General features: G+C 56.8%; 7 protein-coding genes across 7 annotated transcripts; 3 read left to right on the forward strand and 4 right to left on the reverse strand.

Moving 5' to 3' along the window:
• Positions 1-95: 95 nt before the first annotated feature.
• On the reverse strand, positions 96-4,193 carry DICSQDRAFT_153971 (uncharacterized protein). The gene is made up of 7 exons (XM_007363949.1): positions 3,816-4,193; positions 3,719-3,756; positions 2,029-2,743; positions 1,663-1,963; positions 1,550-1,603; positions 913-1,485; positions 96-834 (listed from the first exon to the last, which is right to left on the reverse strand). The coding sequence occupies exons 1-7, from the start codon at positions 4,167-4,169 to the stop codon at positions 497-499; spliced, it is 2,373 nt and encodes a 790-aa protein (XP_007364011.1). The 5' UTR covers positions 4,170-4,193; the 3' UTR covers positions 96-496.
• A 1,597-nt stretch (positions 4,194-5,790) lies between these two features.
• DICSQDRAFT_160603 (uncharacterized protein) lies at positions 5,791-7,297 on the reverse strand (the record flags this gene model as incomplete). Its single annotated transcript, XM_007363950.1, has 4 exons — positions 5,791-6,432; positions 6,518-7,048; positions 7,106-7,218; positions 7,239-7,297. 4 exons carry the CDS (start codon positions 7,295-7,297, stop codon positions 5,813-5,815), a joined length of 1,323 nt encoding a protein of 440 aa, XP_007364012.1. The 3' UTR covers positions 5,791-5,812.
• Positions 7,298-9,294: 1,997 nt separating this feature from the next.
• DICSQDRAFT_134898 (dihydroxy-acid and 6-phosphogluconate dehydratase) lies at positions 9,295-11,858 on the forward strand. The gene is made up of 11 exons (XM_007363951.1): positions 9,295-9,541; positions 9,593-9,607; positions 9,658-9,753; positions 9,816-9,973; positions 10,029-10,231; positions 10,286-10,480; positions 10,539-10,728; positions 10,790-10,967; positions 11,028-11,221; positions 11,296-11,389; positions 11,501-11,858. Exons 1-11 carry the CDS (start codon positions 9,309-9,311, stop codon positions 11,751-11,753), a joined length of 1,809 nt encoding a protein of 602 aa, XP_007364013.1. The 5' UTR covers positions 9,295-9,308; the 3' UTR covers positions 11,754-11,858.
• A 560-nt stretch (positions 11,859-12,418) lies between these two features.
• Positions 12,419-13,213, forward strand: DICSQDRAFT_83146 (HET-domain-containing protein; the record flags this gene model as incomplete). Its single annotated transcript, XM_007363952.1, has 2 exons — positions 12,419-12,535; positions 12,581-13,213. Coding segments are annotated over 2 exons (750 nt in total), but the record flags the coding sequence as incomplete, so codon positions are not given.
• A 1,248-nt stretch (positions 13,214-14,461) lies between these two features.
• Positions 14,462-17,834, reverse strand: DICSQDRAFT_153973 (uncharacterized protein; the record flags this gene model as incomplete). Its single annotated transcript, XM_007363953.1, has 15 exons — positions 17,745-17,834; positions 17,591-17,677; positions 17,448-17,534; positions 17,300-17,384; positions 16,326-16,365; positions 16,236-16,270; positions 16,002-16,162; positions 15,832-15,901; positions 15,663-15,766; positions 15,514-15,608; positions 15,231-15,383; positions 15,057-15,105; positions 14,948-15,000; positions 14,626-14,883; positions 14,462-14,510 (listed from the first exon to the last, which is right to left on the reverse strand). Exons 4-15 carry the CDS (start codon positions 17,355-17,357, stop codon positions 14,462-14,464), a joined length of 1,125 nt encoding a protein of 374 aa, XP_007364015.1. The 5' UTR covers positions 17,358-17,384; positions 17,448-17,534; positions 17,591-17,677; positions 17,745-17,834.
• A 1,514-nt stretch (positions 17,835-19,348) lies between these two features.
• On the forward strand, positions 19,349-20,418 carry DICSQDRAFT_102776 (uncharacterized protein; the record flags this gene model as incomplete). Its single annotated transcript, XM_007363954.1, has 3 exons — positions 19,349-19,582; positions 19,728-20,157; positions 20,210-20,418. The coding sequence occupies 3 exons, from the start codon at positions 19,349-19,351 to the stop codon at positions 20,320-20,322; spliced, it is 777 nt and encodes a 258-aa protein (XP_007364016.1). The 3' UTR covers positions 20,323-20,418.
• A 35-nt stretch (positions 20,419-20,453) lies between these two features.
• DICSQDRAFT_102781 (60S ribosomal protein L17/L23) lies at positions 20,454-21,597 on the reverse strand. The gene is made up of 6 exons (XM_007363955.1): positions 21,565-21,597; positions 21,452-21,493; positions 21,309-21,380; positions 21,112-21,240; positions 20,925-21,052; positions 20,454-20,851 (listed from the first exon to the last, which is right to left on the reverse strand). The coding sequence occupies exons 1-6, from the start codon at positions 21,566-21,568 to the stop codon at positions 20,636-20,638; spliced, it is 591 nt and encodes a 196-aa protein (XP_007364017.1). The 5' UTR covers positions 21,569-21,597; the 3' UTR covers positions 20,454-20,635.
• Between the last annotated feature and the right edge of the window lie 877 nt (positions 21,598-22,474).

The following is a 22,474-nucleotide window of genomic DNA, read 5'->3' on the forward strand; positions in this document are numbered from 1 at the left end:
GCGATCAAATATGTAAATACTTGGCAGCAAGCGAGACGCAGCGGCACTTTGGAGCGGTAGGCAAACGCAGCCAGCACAGGGGGAGAGGTGGGGGAAGGCTATAGTACAGGTTCGGTGCGGAACGAGCATAAGACCCAAAACAGAGATGCGAGAATCAAGGAGAGGGAGAGTCGGGGCAGCAAGCAGACGTCGGTCAACTATCAAGTGCAACAAGGGAGAACGGGAATGAGGGTAAATGCTGGGTCATCGTACTTGGGGAGGGGAATCAAAACAAGACGTCGGGGGGATATGATCATACGCGTATGCGCGGTCTACCAAACAGAATCGGATCAGAGGTTTCCGAGCACGGTCCCTGGCTTGTCACATAAACTGGACGAGATACGAGAACAAGAGCGAGCGAAACAAAAAAAGAGGGGGACAAGCGTACACACGGAGGACGATACAGTTACACATCGCGCAACCTCGCACGTCCGTCGACGGGCACACGCGGGCGCGCTCAATGCCCGGCGAGCACCGCGATCGTCGGCGCGCTCAGCTCGTGCGCGAGCCGCATTTTCTTCGCCGGGGCTTGCATCATGTCCGATCCGTACGAGCTCAGGGGCCGGCTTCCCACCGACTCGGGAGCGCTGGACGCGCTCACAGACACGGACGACGACGCGACGGGCGACGAGCGCGACGACGCAGACGCAGACGTGGACGCGTCAGGCGGTGTGCCGCCACTCGTGGTGCTCTTCGCGCGCCCCTTTGTCGGATCATTGACGTAGTTGCACCGCAGCGATCGACGCGAACAGCTGCTGCACGTGGGGTGCGCTCCGTCGCACCTTGTCTTGCGAGCTATGGGAGGTGGGAACAGTGATCAGTCGATATGCATCGAAATCAGAAGATGGCCAGCAGGACCAGGGAAACGCCTACCTCGACAGAAGTTGCAGGCAACTATCTTCGACCCACCACCACCGCGGCGACCACCACCGTTCAGCGCGGCATTCGCTGACGACGTGCGCCTCCGCGAGGCGGCAGCCTCGACCTCCTTAAGCGCCGCAAGCGACGGGGGCTCGTCCTGCGGACCGGGACCCGACAAGGTTGCGATCGGCGGCAGCTCCGTGTTCATCGACGGTCGGCGAGATCCAGGGGGCATGCCGTATCCAGCAGCAGCCTGGGAATTGATCGGAGGGAGGACAGCAGACGCCTCTTCGCGTGGCTCGACGGCAGCGCTCAGCGGCGGAAGCGTGTCCGTCAGCAGCATGCTGACGTTCGAGCTTCTTCGGGAGTGCGGCGCGGACGACGAGAGCTCGGGGGAATGAGAAGGGTGGTGGTCCAGGTCGGCCGTCCCGTCCTCGATGCTGTCACCCTCGCTGTCGCTGCCGTACTCCTTCCGCGCCTTGGCAGAGTTGCGGCGTTTGTTGCCTGCGCTGTAGTCGCACGCGTTCGAACGTTTGAAGCACTGTCCGCATGCCGGTCTGCCGCCATCGCACTTGAGCTTCCGTGCTGCGGGCGCGAGCAGAATGTGAGAACCCGCGTCCAGATAGAATGGGAACGAGGCTGAACTTACACCTGCAGAAATTGCATGCGACCGTTATCTTCTTGGCACGTTGGCGCTGAGACCCTAGGGAAGCGATAGACGTCGGCGTTACGGAGAAGGTTCAAGAGCGTCATCGAGCTTACTGGAGGACATGCTTGTCTTCGGAGACAGCTCCGCCAATGTGGCCGCGGTGAGGACTTGGGCGGATAGTTGCTCTCCGTGACCGTTGACGATGCCTGAGCGCTGCATGGGCACATGGCCATTCCCGTTCGCATGGGCTGGCGCGGTGTCGATGGCTAGGATCGGACGCGAGCCGTGCATGTGCGGCAGGCGGTTTTCCACTCGCCTGGGCTGCTGAGGCGGTTGAATGGCAGGTGGCGGGGTAGGCTGCACCTCTGCCCTGAACTTCTCAAACAAATACTCCCGAGTGTACTTTTGCAAGGTCTGAGGATATGATCGCGGCGCGTCAGCAAGCCTCGCCTAGGCAGAGTGACAAAACGGTTATATACCTCCATATGATGGAAGACAGCACCACGGAGGTGGAGGAACTCGCAATGGCTCGCGTCCATGACGTCGAGCGATCCCCACCGATAATTCCTCACAAACCTGCCGAGCGCGGTTTTCGGGGTGGACTGGTTTTTGGCGTTGGTGCGTTTCGAAGGAGCGTACTGGTACACAAGCTCGTGACGGGACAGCTGGTTGTGGTTGACCCCGTCGCTGTGCGAATATAGATCCGGAGAAATCAAAGAGAACGGCAGCCGCAAGAGTGTCGGCGTGATCGGCGTAGAGGGCGGCGAGTGAGTGTTGCCGTTGAGGTGGTGCTTCATGAAGCCGTTCTCGGATTTGTTCTTCGCGACCTTGGACTCCAGCTGTGCATACAGGGGGATGTCGAGGTCGAAGATGCCGAAGCCGATACCAGCCTCCGCGAGATCTCTGCGAATGGCCATCTTCACCGCGGTGAGACGGTCAGTCGTGAGAGTGTCTGCACGAGCGAGGACAGGCAAGACGTTAACGCGGGCGGATAATCGGCGAATGGCGGCGATGTCGGAGGCTGGAAGGATTGGACGACAGAGCATGGGGTTGTTGCTGACAGGTGGTTCCAGGATGACATGTTCAGACTCATGAGTAGAGAGACTGTTGGTACGTGCACGAGGTACAAGTGGGACGGGTGGCGCTGATACGGAGGGTGGTACTATGTAGTCCGGATCGAGGAAATACACACATCTATAGACAAAGTGTAAGCCGACAATTCGATCGCTGTCATATGCCGAACATCACGATATCACAGCAGTCAAGAAGCACGTATCACAAGGCAACTCTCGGACAGGCTTGTCAATGAGCGACAATCGCCTAGTCTGCCTTACCCTACGACCAGGCTGTCTGGCACCACTCCCGACCCGGTGTCTGGTAGACTCTGGCGTTGCTGCGCGGGAGCTTGATATAATCACGTTGCGTCCGGTGAACGTAGCGGATCGCCGAATAGCGGGGACTGCCATTTAGGGCGTCATCGCCCCATATTCCTTACAACTGCGGAATCCCCGAGATCCATCGGCACGTGTTGCTTCCGCCCTGAACAGACTCCACTACACCGCTCACGGTGCCGCACAGATCAGAGAGAGGATACAGCAATGCCATACAACAGCTCCGAGTATCCAACTTCCCGGAAGGTCGAGGAAACGGGTGGATGAGTCTCATGCCGATGAATCCCTCCGCTCTTCGTCCGTCGCGGCGAGAAGTGGTGCCGGCTGTCCCCCATCAACACGGGAAGCAGAAGAGCTAAACACGGACGTAGGACGGAGAGCGCGCAGCCACCAGAAGCTGGCTGTAGCAACCATCGGCCGCGTCGGGGAATCCGGGAGGATGACTTGGCACTGGGACGCGCCGACGTACAGCGGAGGGTACTGCGACCGAAGATCTCGGACGACGCCCTATGAATACGTACGGTCCCACCGAGCCTAAGAGGGACCACAAGCACCGATGTAGATGACGGCATGGGCTCAGGCGAAGCGAAAGGGTGTGAGCCGAAGCCATGCTACTCCGGCTCATACGGCCCCACTTCCGTAACGCGTGAGGATCGCTGAGCGTGACCGAAGTGCCCCCGGACTTCCGGTCTGTCAGAGGCTCATGCATGCCCTCGCGGTCGCGCCAAAACGTGCTAACTGCCGTGATGTGCGAGATGGAAATGAAAGGAGGACGTACAGATGCACAAGGTGGGAGCCTGTAAGGGCTTTGCGTTCCTGTAACGCGACGCGGCTTGTCAGGGTCTATATGGGCGCTTGAGACACGGAGCACTCACGTCGTCCAGACTTTCTCCCAACCGCGATTCGACATGTCGGAGGATCTCCTGGAGGGTGCGCTGGGACGAAGGCTCGTCGTCGAAGTCCAGAGACGGTGTGTCGATGAGAGTGAGGGTGAGGGGAAGCTCTTCATCTGCCTCGTCAGGCGCCATGTCAATGTCGATAGACACGGACCGGACATGCGCAGTGTGGCCACTGCAGCCCTGGACGAACTTGGCCACGGACGCGAGCTGTTCGTGGGTGACTGAGGAGGAGACGCTGCAGGTGTCCAAGAGCAGGCGGAGGAAGGAGGTCTTGCCGGTGCGACGGCCAGCGACCATGAGTGTGTAGCCGGAGACGTCCTCGGCTGGCATCCTGTCGGGGCGGGGCGGACGCGGTTGGCAGCGCGGGTGGTTGTGCTTGGCGTTGGGGTGTGGGCGCTCGTAGGCGAGGTGGTCGCGGTCGACCTCAGCGCGACGATGGCGGAGGTCAATGGACTCCATGGGAGGGGAGGTCAAGGAATGACGGAGGGGATACGGTGCGGGTGTGCGGGGATGGGGCCGTTCTCGAACGCATACAACCATCAGCGAGGGCCCGGCGCCGGGGTAGCCGCTCGCTCAGGCTCAGCGATCCGAACCGAATCCAGTGTCCATTCTTCTGGCCAATCCCCGTCGGACCCCCTTCCGCCCTATCAACCGGGCCCGCCTTCCGACCAGAACGCGGTTTCACCTCCATCGCTCCCTCGCGGCACTCCCCTCCCAATAACAGAACCGACAGCCAGGCCCAGACCGTCCTTCGCCCCCGCCCTCCGGTCCTGGCGCCTCGACGTTTGCTCAGACGGCGTGCATCCAGCTTGCTTGGGGACCGTCGAGAAACCATGTCTTCTCGCGAGCACGCAACAGTTCATTTAGCCAACCCCCGATCACTTTCAACAACATCTGCTCCTCGTCGATGTTCACCACCATCTGCTGTGCCTCGAGGTTCCTCCCCGCCGGCGGGTCATGCCCATAAACGGCAATAGCCGCCCGCCCACAACCATCAGCCTCGCGGGAGCGCGGCTAAGGTATACGCCCGTTTGAGTCGTTCAGACCGAGTCCTGTTGGGCATTCGAACGCAGCGATATGACCGCATGTGGGCGTAGCCTTCTGCACAGTCGATCGCGAGAGATCAATAGGCTTGTCCAGAGGGGCTGCAACGAGGAGACGGGCATGAAGCTTCTCTAAAACTGGCCGCGCTGTGTCGAGAAGTCTGGGTTCCTCGTACATCGAAGCGGCTCCGTCCGATCTGACGAGGAGACTGCTCTAGCTACAGGAAGCAGGTGCGTACGAACATACATCATCCTCATGGCGCGCAACCTTTAACCATTCCCAGTGTTTCGTTCACAAGACATTGAATGAAGTATGACTGTATGGTTATGTCATACACCTCTAAACCTTGCTTGCGGACCGGTACACCTAGATCAACTCGGGCGAAGGGCAGCGTTGAGGCAGCATCAGCAGACCGCCCCAGCGCTCGGAGGAAGAGCCTCCAGCAGTGCTTTTCGCGGAGCAGGAGGAGCGCTGACTGTCTACGCGCTAGGTGCCGATTTCGAGATGAGATGAATGCGGGCCAGCGCCCGTGGACTGCGATGGTATGGTATTAGGCGCATTATCTTCTAGAGATCTACAGTATCAAGCTATACCGGGAGTACACTACGTCTTAAGGGCACATAGGATGTAGCTTATTCGATAAGTTGTCGCGGCATCCGTACCATAGTAATGATTAGGATAAGGTCGTCTTCGGATTCTGGTTCGTGGCTGGCACCGCCGGCACACCGCTGGAGCGTGGATGAGCATGAGAATGGGGGCGCGCGCGAGGGCGGCTGTCAAAAGTTGGCCGGCTACGGCGAAGCCCATGGGAAATGAACAGACCCTGAGCTGGCCGAGAGCGAGAAGCGGAAGAAGAAGTCAGCGTTCCGTCTCACGCCCGCGTCCTCGGCGTCCAACTGTCCACTCACCTCATGTTGCACCGGGAAGGCTCACTGGGGGGGATCGTTGGATGGAGGCCGGCCCTGGTCGATGGTGAGGCCCTGGAATTCATCGTACGTGTCCAGTTCTGTCATGTCGAGGTAGGCTGCCTCGAGCTCCTCTATGTCAGGGATGGAGGGGGCGGCGGAGGAGGTCGTGGTGGAGGACCGGACGCTCTCAGAGACGGAGCCAGATGTGGTACTGCGACTGGTCGGACCGGGGCGAACGCTGAGGAACGTGAATGGACGGGACGCGGGGTGGTATGACGGCGGACGGTAGGCGAGGCCGGGATAGTTGGGCACTGGTCCAGACAACTGTGGTTCGAATGCCGCGCGCGCATATGGGAACGAAGCTGTCAGGCCCGGTCCTGGCAGACCACTCGCTGACAGCGGTTCAGACGGCTCAAGGGAAGCGTCCGGCGGGCTGGGGCCTCTGTCCTTGCCCCTCCCGCGCCTCGCTTTTGGTTTGCTGCCACTCGATCCCGCCCGCTGCCCAGGCCGTCGGGAGTTCCCTTGGACGTTCTTGCCAGGCCCGCGCCGCCTCGCAACTGCTGCGTACTGGCAGTCATGAGTATTATGCCTGATGCAAGCTCCGCACATTGGCCTTTGCCCATCACAACGCGATTTCCGCTCTGCCGTTCCGAAGGCAAGTATCAGCTTGATCCTCGAGGCTAGGCTAGAACCGCCGTGAACAAGGCTGGTCAACGAGACACTCACGTTGGCATTTGTTACAGGCAATTGAGATCTTCTTCGACTTTGGGGGATGCGGAACTTCTGAACCTTCCGAACTCGTGCTGTCTTTGTCTTTCCCCCGTCGCCTCTTCGTTCCCAAGGCACTTGCGGTGCCTTCGGCTCCTAAGCGGCTCGCGTCCTGCGGCTCGGAACCGGGCTCCTGCAGAGTCTGGGCTATGTAGGAGGCATTCGATGAACCACCAACCTCTGGCGACCTGGGGCTGGCCGCGGAAGATACCGATGTAGGCGGCGGCTCAGCACCGTCAGGGGACAGGATCGTGGCCCCCCTCAACGGCAGCAACGTGGTTACATCGTAGGCGGTCGATCCGACGGAGAAGCTAAACTCAGGCTCGTAGTACGAGAACGCGGACGGCGGACTCCTGCGGCTGCTCTCGGACACTCGTAGGGGAGAAGCCGCCCGTTCGTGAAGACGGGTGGGAAGGGGGCGGACCACCCGCTCTCCGGTAGGGGGCCCTGATGGCGGCGCTCGAGAACTTGAAGAGGGGCTGCTCGAATCTGATAGTTCGGCTCGTATTCACGCATCTATGTGCGGTCCGTAAAGAGAAGACTCACTGCGCGTACTATAACCAGATCCGCGCCGCGGGATGTCGATAGGCTGACTCCCCGTTGGGACTGGAGCAGTCTCCTGCGGCGGTACCGCCAATTGCGATTTCGGCCGTCTCTTTCTGCGCTTCGTAGGACTCACGGGAGGCTCTTCCTGCAGTCGTGAAGGCCCGGCGACGAGCTGAGAGGGGGGAGACGCATAGCGTGGGCTCGGGGGCGGGTCAGGAAAATTTGGCGGTGGATCTCCCCTATCTTGGCTGGCCGATGGTGCACCCTGGCTCGACGGACCCCTTGCACCTTCGGGCGGAATCCACAGTATGGGCGGAAGAGGTGGACCGGGCGGGGGGACGGTGTAAGTATGTGGATATGTAGGAATTGACGCATAATACACAGGATCCGATCGAACGACGCCGCCCCGCGCGGGCGGGAGGGGGAGCGAGAGGGAGGATCGTGCTGTGGAGGCTGCACCTTGGCTAACTACCGCGCCGGGCGCAGGCGAGCGACTCTGTTGCCGACTTTCCGCGCTCTCGCCGCTGTCTGCGCTCTCATCGAAGACCGCCTGCGTCAAAATGAGGGAGGGGAGTCGCTGGCCTGCCGGGGCTGATGAGATCGGATGCGCGAGGGCCGTCGGCGTATCTCTCCAAGGATCGTCTCGCACCTCTGCCGGCGCAGGCGACCCTCTCGCAGCCTCTTCCGTCGTACTTCTGCGAGGTTGCGAAGGACCCGGAACGATCCACCGATGGAGACTGGGCGGGAGCGAGCTCTGTCGTCGGTGACCGTGCGGCGGACCCCCGCGGCCTTGTCGCTCCATGCAGGCGAACGCGATCCTCTCAGTAGCTCCGCGCGGGTAGCGATGAGTGTTTCAAGAATCGCGCGAGGGAGCAGAAGCGTAAGATCAGAGGAGGGAAAATGACAGAGGGCCCATACGCCCCAGAATCGCGCGGACGGTGCGATTTCCAAGACGGGCGCGTTTCGAGGAGGAAAGGGGGTGCCCAGCCAGAGAGCCCGTTGCCGCGGTGCGGACACCTCTGTCGTGCTGAACCGTCGCTCCGACAAGGTTTGCTTCCGCTGCAGAGATTTGGGCGGGGGCAAACCCACTGCCCATTGACATGGACGACGGCGCCGGGGGACAGCCGGGGAGCATGCAGACGTCCCAGATCGCTGTTCCACAAGCGCTGGTGTACGGGGACGCGGTACAGACACGATCGATACCAGTTGCACTCCGACGGCAAAACTCAGGTGAGCACTCCGCGCGTCGTCCTAGCGTCGCTCACGGTCCGAATTTCTACAGATTATATTCAGCGTCCGTTACACTCCTCTCGGGGAGCTTTTCCCTTTGCCCACAGCGGCACGAAAGACAGCCATGGCAGCGCGACAGAGAAAATTCTGATTTTGTCGGGGTGGAAATTCACCACAGCGATGATGCCTGCACCCGTTTAGCCGTTGCGCTGTAGAACGAGTCACGGTCACACTGTCTACCCGAAACACGATCGGCGTGACAGACACTGAGCGGTCCTCCTGACCGTGCTGGAATAGTCCATGTGGCGCCGCGCCCCTGGTAGCCTGAGAGGTATCGCTCCGCACGCAAATTCCTGCGCGCGGCGTCGGGCAACGGGCGGACAGGTTCTGGTTGTCGCGTGGGGGCTCCTGGACATCGTCTGAGCCTCGGGAGCGCAGAATTTTCTGTCGGACTGGTGGCGCGTTCTGGGCGGAGACTGCTGCCTCCACATGGCGCGACATCACCCTGTGTTCTGATAGGCTCGATCAGGGAGGTCGGGACCTAAACTTTTGGGGTCGCCAACACGTTTGCACGAAACGTTATCGAGATCCTAACAGACTTTCGAGAGGCGCTTGATTTGATGTCGGAAACGAATCCACTGAGCAAGGCTGCGTGTGAAATGCATCACCGAACATATGATGAGCCTGAATCCGACCAAAGCAATCTTCCACCAGTCTGGTAAGTAGAATGCAGGCGGACGGGGGCCGAGGTCAAAGGTCGCGTCCCCCGTCGATCTGAGCAATCGCGAGCGTCGGAGTGAATCTCTGACTGGCGCCGAAGCAGTGCTCCGCAACGCCTGCATGAGCTCATCGCCCAATTCGGCAGCAGTCACGCTCATGCTCACGGGCTGTCACAGCCAATGGTGACTCGACCTTTGGCGCGAGGCCTGACTGCTCGACGCGCCGCACGCTATAGACACTAGTCGCCGCGGCCATGCTTTCTACCTCTTCTTCCCTCCCCGCCCGCTCCATCCTCAGGCGCAGTCCTCGTCGTCTGCTTTCAACGTCTTCGGCAGTATGCTCTGAAAGGCCCATCCTCAACCGGTACAGCCGGACGGTCACCAAACCTAAGGATCAAGGCGCAAGTCAGGCCATGCTCTATGACACCGATGGCATCCGAAACGACGAAGATTTCGATAAGGCTATGGTAGGAATAGCAAGTGTGTGGTGAGTGTGTGTTGGAACACGTGTATCTCGGACCCGACTAACCGGGTCTAGGTACGAGGGCAACCCGTGCGTATACACGTTCCGTTTCTATTGTTTTGGGACTCAACCGCATGCAGATGCAACAAGCACCTGCTCGGCCTCGGCCAGCATATCAAGAAATCTGTCGTCGACGCTGGCCTCATCGGATATCAGTTTGGCACTGTCGGTGTCAGGTACGCCCTTTAGCTTGGCGCGTCTGTAGGTTGAGGCGAAGTTTTCAAACACCCTTGCGCAGCGATGGAATCAGCATGGGAACGTCGGGCATGACATACTCTCTTCAGTCTCGGGACCTCATTGCAGATCAGGTCGAGACCGCCGCCGGAGGTCATTGGTTAGACGGAATGGTTGTCGTGCCCGGCTGTGACAAGAACATGCCCGGTGTGCTCATGGCTTGTACGTCGCGTCAATATATGATTATTTTGCGAGTCCTCATCGCGTTCGAACTTAGTGGGGAGGCTAAACCGTCCTGGTATCATGGTCTACGGCGGTACTATCCGGCCCGGTTCCTGCGAGGGTGCGCCTCAGTTGGACCTTGTCTCTGCCTTCCAGTCGTACGGAAAGTACCTCCAGGCGGGTAAAACAGAGGAAGCTGAGCGGGAGCGGTACAACACTGTGCGCCATGCTTGTCCAGGGCCCGGTGCCTGCGGTGGTGTGAGTACATGCGCATTGATCCGGCGTGCATCGTTTTGAACGCGGTCATTACAGATGTACACTGCAAACACCATGGCTAGCGCTGCGGAGGCCTTGGGAATGACTCTTACCGGCTCCTCGTCCTTCCCTGCTGAGTATCCTGAGAAGCTGCAGGAATGTGCTGCAGTCGGTCCCGCTATGCGCAACCTCTTGGAGAAGAACATCCTTCCTCGTGACATCATGACTCGTGCTGCCTTTGAAAACGCCATTGTACGTGATGCTGTGGACGGATGAATAGTTCTGGTCTCATCATTGCTTCAAACCCTAGGTGCTCACAATGATCTTGGGAGGTTCGACGAACGCCGTACTGCATTTGACTGCCATCGCCCACTCCGTCGGCATCAAGCTCACCTTGGAAGACTACCAAGCTGTTTCGGATCGCATACCGTTCATTGCGGACTTGAAGCCTAGCGGCAAGTACGTTATGGAGGACGTCTACAAGATTGGTGGCATTCCTAGTACGTCGTCACGCTATGACACGGATACACAGCAACTCATTTGTCGCGCTTCACCCATTAGAGATTCTGGCGTATCTACTCAAGAACAAGCTTATCGATGGCAACATTCTGACCGTCACGGGTCGTACGCTCGGCGAGAATCTGGACAGGTGGACACACGAACATGGAGAGCTCGAGTTCAGCCGCCAAGACGTGATCCGTCCGCTGGAAAAGCCGATCAAGGAAACGGGACACTTACGGTAGACCCTTTTTGACCGTCGTGGGCTAATGTCCATGCTGATGCGATCTCGGTTCGGCAGCATCTTGAAGGGTAACCTCGCACCCGGCGGCGCGGTCGCCAAGATCACTGGCAAAGAGGGGCTTGCATTCACAGGAAAGGCGCGCACGTTCGACTCCGAGGACGAGTTCGTCCAGGCAGTCGAAAGTGGGTCGATCAAGAAGGGCGAGAAGACCGTAGTCGTGCTTCGCTACCTCGGTCCTAAAGGCGGTCCAGGTGGGTGCTGTCTCCGCCCTAGTCTTCGGGGCTACTTGAACCAATCTCTTCTGACGTACCCGATCATGCCATAGGCATGCCGGAGATGCTGAAGCCTACTAGTCTGATTATGGGAGCCGGCCTCGGTCACGATGTTGCGTGCCTTACGGATGGACGCTTCAGTGGAGGGTAATGTTCATCTGTCATGCCATCGATTCTGGCACTTCGCTCATCACAACTTGCATGCTATCCTCTATGATTTCCTTGCATGGTTGTGCATCCTTGTTCGTATCCGACCAGATCTCACGGGTTCTGTATCGGCCACGTTGTCCCAGAGGCGCAGGTGGGCGGCCCCATCGCTCTCGTCCGGGACGGCGACACCATCTCTGTCGACGCGGTCAAGAACACGATCGAATTGCAGGTGTCACCCGAGGAGCTTGAGCGCCGCCGGGCCGAGTGGACTGCGCCTCCGCTCAAGGTTAGGCAGGGCACGCTGTATAAGTACATCAAGCTCGTGGAGAATGCGAGCCAAGGCTGTATCACGGATGCATGAGCTCCAAACGCGCATCCTTCGCTGTTGGTTTAGCTGGTAGCTCTCATGAAAGTACGTTACTCTTGCAGTGCATAATCTGATGTTGCTTCTTGCGGTTGAACTCCATTACACGCCTCTTTGCTGGCTGTCGCCGAGCTCTATGCAGAGGTTATGTTTTCCCTTCATGAGAATTTCGATGTCAGCCGTCAGGCGATTTGAATCGCCTTCTATGGCAGAAATCTGTCATTACTTTGGCGCCATACTGAACAGGTCGTGCGGCTTCATCGGTCCGTGTTTACTTTTAGCCAGAAGCACGAAGCTATGCTAAGGCTTCTTTGGCACAACGATGCTTCTGACGCACCCTGTACGTTCGTAGGCAGTGCGTTAAGGTGCATCGAATTCGTTGACAAGGTATATGACGCATATCGGAGCGGTGCAGCGTTGCTTAGGAACGAGCATTGGCTATGAGTCGCCTGTGCCGGTCATAGAATCGCAAGTTCGTTCTTTGTCTATTACCGATCGCACGTCAGAACTGACATCGAACTTTGCATGATGATCATCTAGCCGACTCATAAGAGGTCAGCCCCAACGTACTGGCCTAAGCAACAACTCTCCAAATCTTCATCCGTAGTAAGCTACTCCACTCAAGCAACTGCTAGTCGCTGACATCTATCATCAGCGCAGCAATGTGGTTACTGAATGCAAGGACGTATAACCTACATCAGTTCAGCGACCCATCGCAGGTAACCTTTGCGACCCTCTCCCACGTCTGGTCGAAGGATGGCGAACAATCATTCCAGGACGTCATGCGAGTCCATGAGGAAGCTAGACTCCTACTAGATCTCGAGGATGGATTCGAAACGAGCAACTACTGGGATGCAGTCTTGGAGAAGCTCTCTCCGAAGATCAGAGACTTCTGCGAGTTCGCGCTGGAGAACGGGTTTGAATGGGTCTGGATAGACACGTGTTGCATCGACAAGACAAGCAGCGCGGAGCTGTCTGAAGGGATTAACTCGATGTATGCGTGGTATGCTGCATCGGCGGTTTGCTACGCGTTCCTACACGACGTCAGTGACGACCGCGACCCGTGCGAGGAGGGTTCATCGTTCTCAACGAGCGTCTGGTGGACGAGGGGTTGGACCCTCCAGGAGCTCATTGCGCCGAGATGTGTTATGTTCCTCTCGAGGGAGTGGAGCATCCTGGGCAGCAAGACGAGCCTGGCAGACGTGGTGACACGCGTCACCGGCATTGACGTGGATATCCTCACACACCGGAAGTCCCTTGACGACGTGTCAGTGGCCTGTCGGATGTCTTGGGCTTCAAAGAGGCGCACTACAAGGGCAGAGGACATGGCTTACTCCCTCATGGGCATCTTCGGCGTCAACATGCCAACGATCTATGGCGAGGGCAGCGACGCCTTCATCCGTCTCCAGGAAGAGATCCTGAGACGCACTCCTGATCAAAGTCTCTTCGTCTGGGGACGCTGCTTGGCCGACTACAACACGCTATCGTCATTACGGAACTCCTCCCAGTCGTTCCTCCATGGGCACCGGGATTCACTCTTCCTGGCTTCCTCTCCTGTTGACTTTGCGAGTTGTGGTGACATAGAAGCCATTGACACCAACGAGCTTTCGGCGCGGCTTGGTGTCATAGTCCCCTTACCTACGTTCACTGTGACTGGGTATGGCATACGTGCAACTCTCCCCCTCCTAACGATCACCACCTCAAGCTCAGGAAGTCCCCTCTACCTTGCTATCCTTGCTTGCGTGCACAAGTCGAAAACCTATGCCCTGTCTTCCCTGTTGCTATCCTCCTCGCAAGGAAACCGCTTCCTGGTTGGTCAATTCCTGGAAAACACCCACTCCGACGCCCGTCACCGTGTTCCGCGAGGGATTTACCGCCGCGGTCTCTTTCATGAACGCAACACGCCATCGCTAGTGGGGAAGCAGATACAGCTTCAAGATTTGTACATTCCGCATCGGCCTCAACGGCTCCCCTTCCCCACACTGCTCGGCTCTTCTACTAGCGCCCCCGACGGCTCTACCCCCCTAAACATCACCTTTCCTGCCTGGCTCAGACCCGACGTCATGAAGCACGGCTACAAATTCGATAGAAGACCCTCTGTTTATGTCTCCGGTTCGCAGCCGGGCTTCCATACCATCAGACTCGTCCACATGCATCGCCACAGCCTCCCCAGCATTGTCATCACCCTCGGCTTGTGCGACGAGTGCCCAGTCGCTCGTCGTGCACAGTCATCACTATTTCGTAGTCTGCGGGTCGACCTCGCCTTCGAGGACATCGCCACCAAAATACAACGGCTGTCACTAGTCAGCCAACCCAGCTATCACATTCCTCCAGAGCCGGATGCGAGCACTGTCTCCAACGGACACTATCCGTGCCACTCAAAGCATGTCACTGCTTGGGGTTCAATCATCGGCGCGAGCTTCCGCTTCGTTCCGCTGATTAGAGAGTTCTGGGACACCGACCGGGGAATTATGGTGCGCCTGACAATCCGGCTAGTGCAGGGTCAGGACTTCCCAGCGACGGGAGTAACTAACCTCTTTTCCGTCGGGATCGAGCTAATGGGGCCGCGTCTTCAAGAGGCGGTCAGTCTGGGAGGTTATAGCAAGACACTTTCCGTGACAGGAGACCTCGTCTTGCCCTTCGTTCGCCCTTCTTACAATTGATCCCAGCTTCCTTCCGCTGCCTTTCATCAAGACTTTCCTCGGCTATGCATGATAAATAGATTGCTTGACAGGACTCTCATCGTAACCTTGTCTGTATAACAAACCGCAGTGCGCTGCCGTTGCACAATTACTTGGGATAAGTGCCCGTTCCTTTCGTTACTGCTTTTTCTGAACCAATGACGTACTAGAATACATGACAGCTCTACAGTTCCCAGTTCCCAGACGGAGATTTATGTGTCGTGACACTCGAGTCGCGAACCTCAGCCAAGAATGTATAATTTTCGTCGGTCGGTGATGAGAGGAAGGAGCCCAACGATCCAACAACCTGATTAGCGAAAATGAGAGTACCGGGTCTGGCACTCGGCGTTGGCGAACTCTCAGCTGTCAGTTGCGAGGACACCTCTGTTCGACGCCCGACGGCTTGCAGATTCAAGAGAAAGCGCGACACGAGGATTGCCGTAAGACTGACAGCGATGGGACACGGTTAGATCGTGCTTTATGCAGTAAATGAGAGATTTGTTGACGTACGGCTCCGAGAATTCCACCACATAGCTGACTTGCGTGAGGGAATCGACTTCAGTCTGAGGGTGGGTCGTAAGTTCGCGGGTCGGCGAACTAAAACAATGATGATGCTTACTGGGAACATCGTGAGGGTTAGGTATATGATGTTCATCGTCAGCAACAGCCTGTGGTAACCGAGTAGTTTGGCACGGTCAACAGCTTTAAAAAACGCTTGAGCCTGTACGTACCCAAAGTACAATGTTCCTATAGTACTGCGATGATCAGCGATGTCGCGATATTAGTCAACCACCCCCGCGTACCATCGTGAAGCAAGACGCTCGAAAACGATCTTTTCCTGCCAGTCAAATGTACAAGCACCTTGCGCCCCATGCGTGTAGACCAGTAAGTTGTATGCCAAGTGACACACAAGACAATTGCATCGGCAGTAATGATACAACCGCGACTGACGATTGTGACTTTGAACGCCAGGACAAGTGAGCCTACGAAAATTCTGGTGTTCTGGATTGATGCACGCACATCTCCACGGTGAATGAGTAACGGGATGGTCAGTCAGAATATGGATACTGTCTTACAATTTATTCACTTCCTCTGGCAAGCGCACCTCGGCCATCAGGCACTCTGTCCCAGCTACGGTGTCTTCCACGCGGGTGAGCCAATGCAATCGAGCCTGATCACATTGTAGGTAAGTATAGCTCAGATGGACAGCGTGATCAGTACGAACGTAATTCATCGCAAACAACGGGGAAGACAGAACAAAAACGAGGATTGCGGTGGGCCACCGAACGCGTCCATCGCACAATGCAAATACACGCAACGCCGAAAAGACTGCCAATAATGATACGTGTGGGTTCAGGACGGCTATTTGTGTGCAGATAAACTAGAAAGCGTACATGCCCAGGGTATATACTGCGTATACGCCAAGATTTGCGCAACAACCGTTAGGTTGGAGTAACTGAAGGGCTGTAAGTTCCCTACGTCAAGGTCATGATCGCATGTCACACCTCTGTTCAATCATATTTCAGCGGACTTGATCCTTTCACTGTGACAGGGATGCACTCACTGAACATGACCAATTGGCCATCAACATGGTCCGTACGCTGTAAGCTAGTAGCGTGATATATCTGCTGGACAGGAAGAGAGCCGAGGCCCCTGTGACCTTGCGCTTCCAGAACAAGGCTACTTCCCGATCCAGCGTGATGGCATTTTCGAACACGAGCAATGCTGCCGAAATCATCAACCACGATGTAACGTGGGGGATTGGCTTAGGTCTAGCCAACGACAGGCGGAGACTCACTCAAGGCGGCCAAAGTGCAATAGTAGTCTTTGACTCTAAAAAGCGAACGTCAGCGAATCTCGAGGCTAACGGACAACGCTGTCAACGTACATGCTCTGTTGCGTAGCCACAATCTGCGCTACGTCAAGGCCTGGGTCGGCATTCATGTGTAATATGGGCGTAGTACTCGTCTATGAGCTGGTAACACGATTCCGTCTTGTGCGAAGACAACTACTTATAGACTTGCAGGTCGAAGAACGTGGGATCCCAGACCTTTGGCGCCATAGCGAACAAGTTTCGGTGATCTTCGGATGGGAAAGAATACTTCAAAATCGGCAGATTGGCGATACGACTGGCTGCGGGTTCTGTTCATCTATCTATCTCACTGCTGTTCACGAAGGGAAGAACGCATTTATGATACTCACTGGCACCTGGCGTATTCTGCGCTGCAAACCATACGCCGACAAGCCCGTCAAGTATTGCTCCCATTCTGCAAATTAAGGGAGCAAGAAGCTGCTCCGCATGCTGTAGTTCCCATATCCGCCATGAGAATTCGCATGGCCGTTATCTTCAACGACCATCAAACCTAGCAGGTGGGATGATCCCACGACGGAGCTAGAGTACCGGTCAGTGTCGCTGTGATGGCGACACTCGACTCGGTGAGTTTGACATACATATATGTATGCGCAACATCCAACCGGGGGAATTAAGCGAGAGAGTCCAAGAAGATGCAGTACGTAGGTACAAATGGATGTCGAGCTGCCGCTTGTCGGCAAACACCGAAAGATGATCAACTGCTTCTGCGATTGATCTTGACGCCTTTAGAATTTCGGGCTGTTAGACACATTGTCCTATATAAATGTGACCTTGGCATGGCAGCTGGCTGCACTCAAGACAACTCATCTTGGACAACACCATCACATATTTGAAAGTGCCCAATAATATATATTTTCCAGCGAAGAACATCATTGTGCAGTCTGCTGTGTTGCTAGAGTACATGTAAGTTTCATTCACTGCAATCCCCTGGTGAGCGCTGGAGCAAAGCTACCACCCTTTTACAAAGCTAAATTGTCATATGGTATGACCACTGAACGCCGACATCGAGTAGACTCCGAGTAGACTCGACGCCGGATAGTTGGGCATCGTTGCATAGCTTGTCTACCACGTGTCCTAGGAAGCAATCGGAACATGAGTGCTGCAGCGACGGGAAATAGGCGTCGAGAAAGAGCCTACCTCAACGACTTCGGCCTCAGTAACGACTTCAGTCTCGCCACCGTAGTAGTTCGACTCGACAGTCTCGGTCTCTTCCGTGTACTCGACCTGGCGAAGGACACTGAGTTCTGCTGACAATTTAAGTACAGCCAGGAGAGGCGCACCTCCTCGCGGCCGCCACTGTCGTACTCGACCTCTTCTTGGACCTCTTCGGTCTCAGCAACGTTCTCGTAGCCGTTGTTGTAGTCAACCTGAACACAAAGAAGAAGGTATGGCTATCAGTCGAGTCGGTGGTAAGATCAGAGCATGGTTGCGTACGTTCTCGACGACGGTTTCTTCTTCGTAGTACATGATCGTTCCTTGCTGGTGACTGTGGACGGGTGGGTTTGATTGGGAAGTGTACGGGGGAAGAAAGGGATTGTTGCTTTGATTCGTCGTCTGCGGACTGTGCGGCCTCTTATACCGCAACGCTTACTGCTCCCGGGGGCCATGAGCGGTTTCCAAGGACCAGAGACGCTTTCGCTGCGGCAAGATAGATCTGTCATACAACTTGCTCTAATCCGCGTAGCACGTAGCCGAGAAGGCACTTTACGACGCGCTGCGAACAGGTTTACCACATCGTTCACAGGATCGAACGCGGAAGCTTTGAGAGTTTAGTCGCGGTTGCGACAACTGGAAGGTTCAGGCATCTGTGGACTGTCGATGCAGCAGAGCATGCAAGTGACACAGTTTGATCGCATGGTGTGCGGCAACAAAGATGTTACCTACAGTCATTGCGGCCTCGCGAGAGCATGGGTTGCAATGCAAAGAGCGAGCCGACCGCAGAAGGGCTCGATAGGCAGCCTGCGAACAGTCAATGAAGTGTCCGACAAGATGGAAAGCGCAAGGGCACTGCATAGCGCTACGGAACTACCTGATCGAACTTGGTGTGATACGAGTAGGTCGGAGTTAAGGCGATGCGGGAGTGTTGCGCCCAGAACAGCATTTCGTTCATCGATAGACGACACCTATCCAATCGCAAATTCTGCGTTTCCTGCGCAACATGATGAGACATCGAGTTGGGTCCAGATGACCAGGATGTTCAACGTCCTGGAATCTAAAAATAGAGGTATATCAGATTTCACATACGGCTTGGACACGCTACTGTCCTTACACTGCTTCGGAAAGTATGCCGCACGAATCTGTAATGCCTTCCTTGTCATCCATTGAGGGCTCGCAGCAGCGCCTCGGGATTGAAATGGGTAGGCAGTGCTGCGTGGGCTGACCTGGTAGGCCTCATCGTCGCATGTTGCTTCAAAAATCAGTCCAGAGCGCAGCTGCGGCGAAGCCCTCGAAAACCTTGTACACGAAAGCTTGTACATATGTAGAACAGCTGCTGTTTCAGATTCGTCGCTTCGCCGGCCCCTCTTCGCACTGTACCTGAAATGCGGACTGTCGAGGCAATCTCTACGGCCAATTCCATTCAGGGACACCCCTTGGTGTAAACCTGATTACTTGCAGATAGTCAGGCGTCAAAGAGGAGAACTCACCGTTGCGTTGGCTCATCCTCATGATCTTGTATAGGCTAGGATGCGGCGAGCGTCCCAGTGAGGCACATTGGACTAGTCTGAGTATGTCTGGTCGCCCTTGTTGAGATGGCTGCAATGGCCACTGATGTATGCCCTTTGGACGCAATGTAATGAGTTGTACCGCAAGGATAATTTGGAGCTACAGCAACAACTGCCAGGACACTGCTCAGAGTTGAGTAACGTTGAGTAGTGAGGATGGCGCTGGTTGTCGACCAAGCCCCGCGCTCACGCCCCCACTCGGTCCGGATCCGGACGCGACGCGTTCCCCGCCACCGCCGGCCACCACGCATCCACCGTCCTCCGCCACCCGCCCTACCCCTGGCCCCCTCCCTGTCCTCCTTCGATTCTGCCAACATGGCGACGAACTTGGACGTCGACGAGCCAAAGACGTCCTGGCTAGACACTGTCGAAGGCGAGATCGCGTTCTTTCGCTCCCTCATGCGCGCGCGCCCTGTAGGCATACACCGGCACTTCCACGTCCTCACAATGCGCAACTCCATCGTGCGCGACACAGGCCGGCTAGTGGAGGTGGATGAGTTGTGGCGGAAGTTGCGCACGTGTTACGACCTCGACGTCCTCGAGAACATCGTCAGTGAGCCGCTCGCGCCTGCCCCGTTCTCTGTTCGCTCATCATGCTCGACTATCATACTCATAAATCATTCGGGATGGATTGACTGACAACCTCGTACCCTCGCGTGGGGAATGTTACTTCGGGGCGCACGCGATCACTCAGGAGGCAGACGGCTACGACGTACCAGGCGAGAGCCATGCAGGCACCCCGCCTTTCCAACAACCCGCGTCCCCCTCACCCTCGGACAACATCTTCAACCATCCCTTCTTCCGCGGCGAGTTCACCCTCCCACAAGATGAGACGATCGACCAGCTCGTATCGGCACGACGCATGCGCGCGTCCGCCTCATTACCCTCGTCCTCTCCAGCGCCATCACCGGCGGCTAACGCGAAGTCTGGCCGGGGCGGGCGCAAGGGCAAGAGCAAGCTCAAGGTCATGGCGGGGCTTGTAGGCGGGGACAGTGATAGCAGCGCATTGACGCAGGAGAGTGGGGATGAGAGCGTTGCACCGACACCAAGGGACAGCGTTGCGACGGGAACAGATGCAGGGGACGACTACGCAGAGGAGGAAGAGGAAGCTAGGCAATCACCAGGTATGTTGTCGCGTATTTTTGTCCCTTTTGTGTCTGACATCGTTCGGCATAGCTGCCTCAATAGCGTCAAAGCAGCCTCGCAAAGGGAAAGGCAGACGTGGGTCAACCGCAGCCCGCGGACGAGGCGGCTCAACAGCGCGAGGTGGCAAGAAGAAAAAGAAGTAGCCTTTGCCGCTACACCTGTCCCTTACTATCTTATTCGTTCGCTATCGTAGCCATGCCCTTTGTATTCATACTGACCTCATACCCAATCATGTCGCGGCATGCATGATACCCCCTGAGTGTATCGACAAATCAAGTGCAAGGAAAGATGCATAATCCATGTATAGTATCGCTCGCTCACTTCTCGTTTTCGCGACATGGCATACGCATATGTATGAAGACAACGATGCACGACCAATGCGTCGCAAGCAGATGGCATGGCTCCCACCAACAACCTCCCCATAACACCGCACTATCAACGGACGGAATCACGGACTTATGCGGCCGGAGCGGGGACCCGCGCAGCCTCGATCCGTCTGCGGGCGACTTGTCGCCTGTTGAGGCCGGAGAGTGATGAAGCGGCAACAATGTCCTTGTCCTTCGCCCGCTCGACCTCCGCATCGGATGCCGACAAGATGATCTCAACGTGAGTAGGGTGCCCCTGGTATGGGTTGATACGACCATGCGCACGGTACGTGCGGCGGCGAGTTTTCTGGTAGATGGGAAAGGAAGACGAGAATGGTCAGGATTGTTATCATACTGCACAGACAAGAGACGGTACGTACGGGAGCCTGTTGAACGACAATGTTCTTGATGTAGAGGTCCTCGAGCTCAAGGTTTTTCGCATCCGCGTTCGACTCAGCGTTCTTCAAGAGGCGGAGGATGAACTTGACGGACTTCTCAGGCCAGCGACCTAGCCGTCACCAGTAGATTGAGCCCACATTCCCCGCCGTACACACGTGAATGACGCACCCTGAGTAGCCTTGAACTGTTTGGCCTGGCTAGCACGGCCAACACCACCAGAGAACCGGCGGAAGGGGATGACCTGCTTGTGCTCGGAAACGTCGCTGAGGTAGGCGTACGCCTTCGTGAGCTTGAGGCCTGCATCCAGATCAAAGCCATCCCTTCAGTTTCCCGCCCAAACCCATGTCCCAACCGAAGTCACAAACCCGTCAACGCAGCGGCAACCTCACGCATGTTCTTGAAATGCGTCCGGAGGTACTCACCCCGGGCGCGGGAAGCTGCAAACGCACCACGTCCACCGTCAGTCTCCCTTCAAAACAAACGCAAGTTTGCGGTCCTTCAAACGCACTTTTCTCGGGGTTAGTGGCGAGGGCAGCGGCGGCGTAACGAACTGTATTCCGTACGAGCAAGGTTTCAGCGTCCCAGGCGTGTCATTGTCAAGCATAGTCTCTGAGTACGCACCCATCTTGAAGTCTTGCTGAGTTTGTCGTACACGATACTGGTCGTCAGTACAGTCCCGTATGAGAGGGCTTGGGTGGCTGAACTCTATCTGCCACAACTATGTAGTTCCTCGGCTAGATCCCCCTGAGCGCCTCTCCGATCGCGACTTCATGTGATTTGGTAGTCTCGTGACCAGACGTTCGGAGTTCAAAGCGGATGCGAAAAAACCGGAACCGTCCGCGCTCCTGAACGTCTGGTGGAATCACCCCCGTGACTCCCCCATCGGTGACATGTGTCACATACCGACGCCCCGTCTGGGCAGTCCGAGAATGTCGGAGGGCGCCCTTGGTGCGCGATGCAGCGCCGCGCTGTCGTTACATGCTTGCGATACCTCCTGTACTGTCCACAATGGCTCCCTAAGTCATGCTGTCTTGCTTGTCCTGATATACTGTACATGGCTACTACCACTACCCTCCATATAGGCCAGAATGGACTTGACGCGGTCGAGTACGGTGCGGCCGGAAACGGAAATCGAGTGCGATAAGCGCCCGCGCATCGATTGGGTGTGATAGAGGTATATGGGCGGGGCGGGATCCTCGAGAGCTGCTTCGACCGGGTCCCACTCAGAGACGTCTGAGAGCCGGTCGCTGTCGCACTCGGACGGTGCATAGTCGTCGTCGCCGTCGTCGTCGTCGTCGTCGTCGTCGAAGAGGGCTCCCCAGCCGCTGGGGTGCTCCTCGAGGTCTTCTTCGGCTCCACGGGTTCCATAGACGCTCGCGGACGGGAAGCTAAGTGACGGTGGGACGCAAGCAGGAGATGTCACAGTTGGTCACCGATGGGGGAGTCACGGGGGTGATTCCACCAGACGTTCAGGAGCCCGGATGCTTCCGATTTTTTCGCATCCGATTCAGGCTCCGAACGTCTGGTCACG

Source organism: Dichomitus squalens, assembly GCF_000275845.1.
Source record: "Dichomitus squalens LYAD-421 SS1 unplaced genomic scaffold DICSQscaffold_7, whole genome shotgun sequence".
Classification (NCBI taxonomy): Eukaryota; Fungi; Basidiomycota; class Agaricomycetes; order Polyporales; family Polyporaceae; genus Dichomitus; species Dichomitus squalens.

Coding starts and splice junctions, on each gene's coding strand:
- DICSQDRAFT_153971 (XM_007363949.1), bottom strand. CDS start 4,169: ATGCCAGCCGAGGACGTCTCCGGCTACACACTCATGGTCGCTGGCCGT. Junction 3,757..3,815: donor TGGGAGAAAGTCTGGACGAC/GTGAGTGCTCCG, acceptor GTCGCGTTACAG/GAACGCAAAGCCCTTACAGG. Junction 1,964..2,028: donor CTGTCTTCCATCATATGGAG/GTATATAACCGT, acceptor TCATATCCTCAG/ACCTTGCAAAAGTACACTCG.
- DICSQDRAFT_134898 (XM_007363951.1), top strand. CDS start 9,309: ATGCTTTCTACCTCTTCTTCCCTCCCCGCCCGCTCCATCCTCAGGCGC. Junction 9,754..9,815: donor TTTGGCACTGTCGGTGTCAG/GTACGCCCTTTA, acceptor ACCCTTGCGCAG/CGATGGAATCAGCATGGGAA. Junction 10,232..10,285: donor GGCCCGGTGCCTGCGGTGGT/GTGAGTACATGC, acceptor CGGTCATTACAG/ATGTACACTGCAAACACCAT.
- DICSQDRAFT_102781 (XM_007363955.1), bottom strand. Junction 21,241..21,308: donor GGTTGCCGCTGCGTTGACGG/GTTTGTGACTTC, acceptor ATCTGGATGCAG/GCCTCAAGCTCACGAAGGCG. Junction 21,053..21,111: donor ACAGTTCAAGGCTACTCAGG/GTGCGTCATTCA, acceptor GGTGACGGCTAG/GTCGCTGGCCTGAGAAGTCC.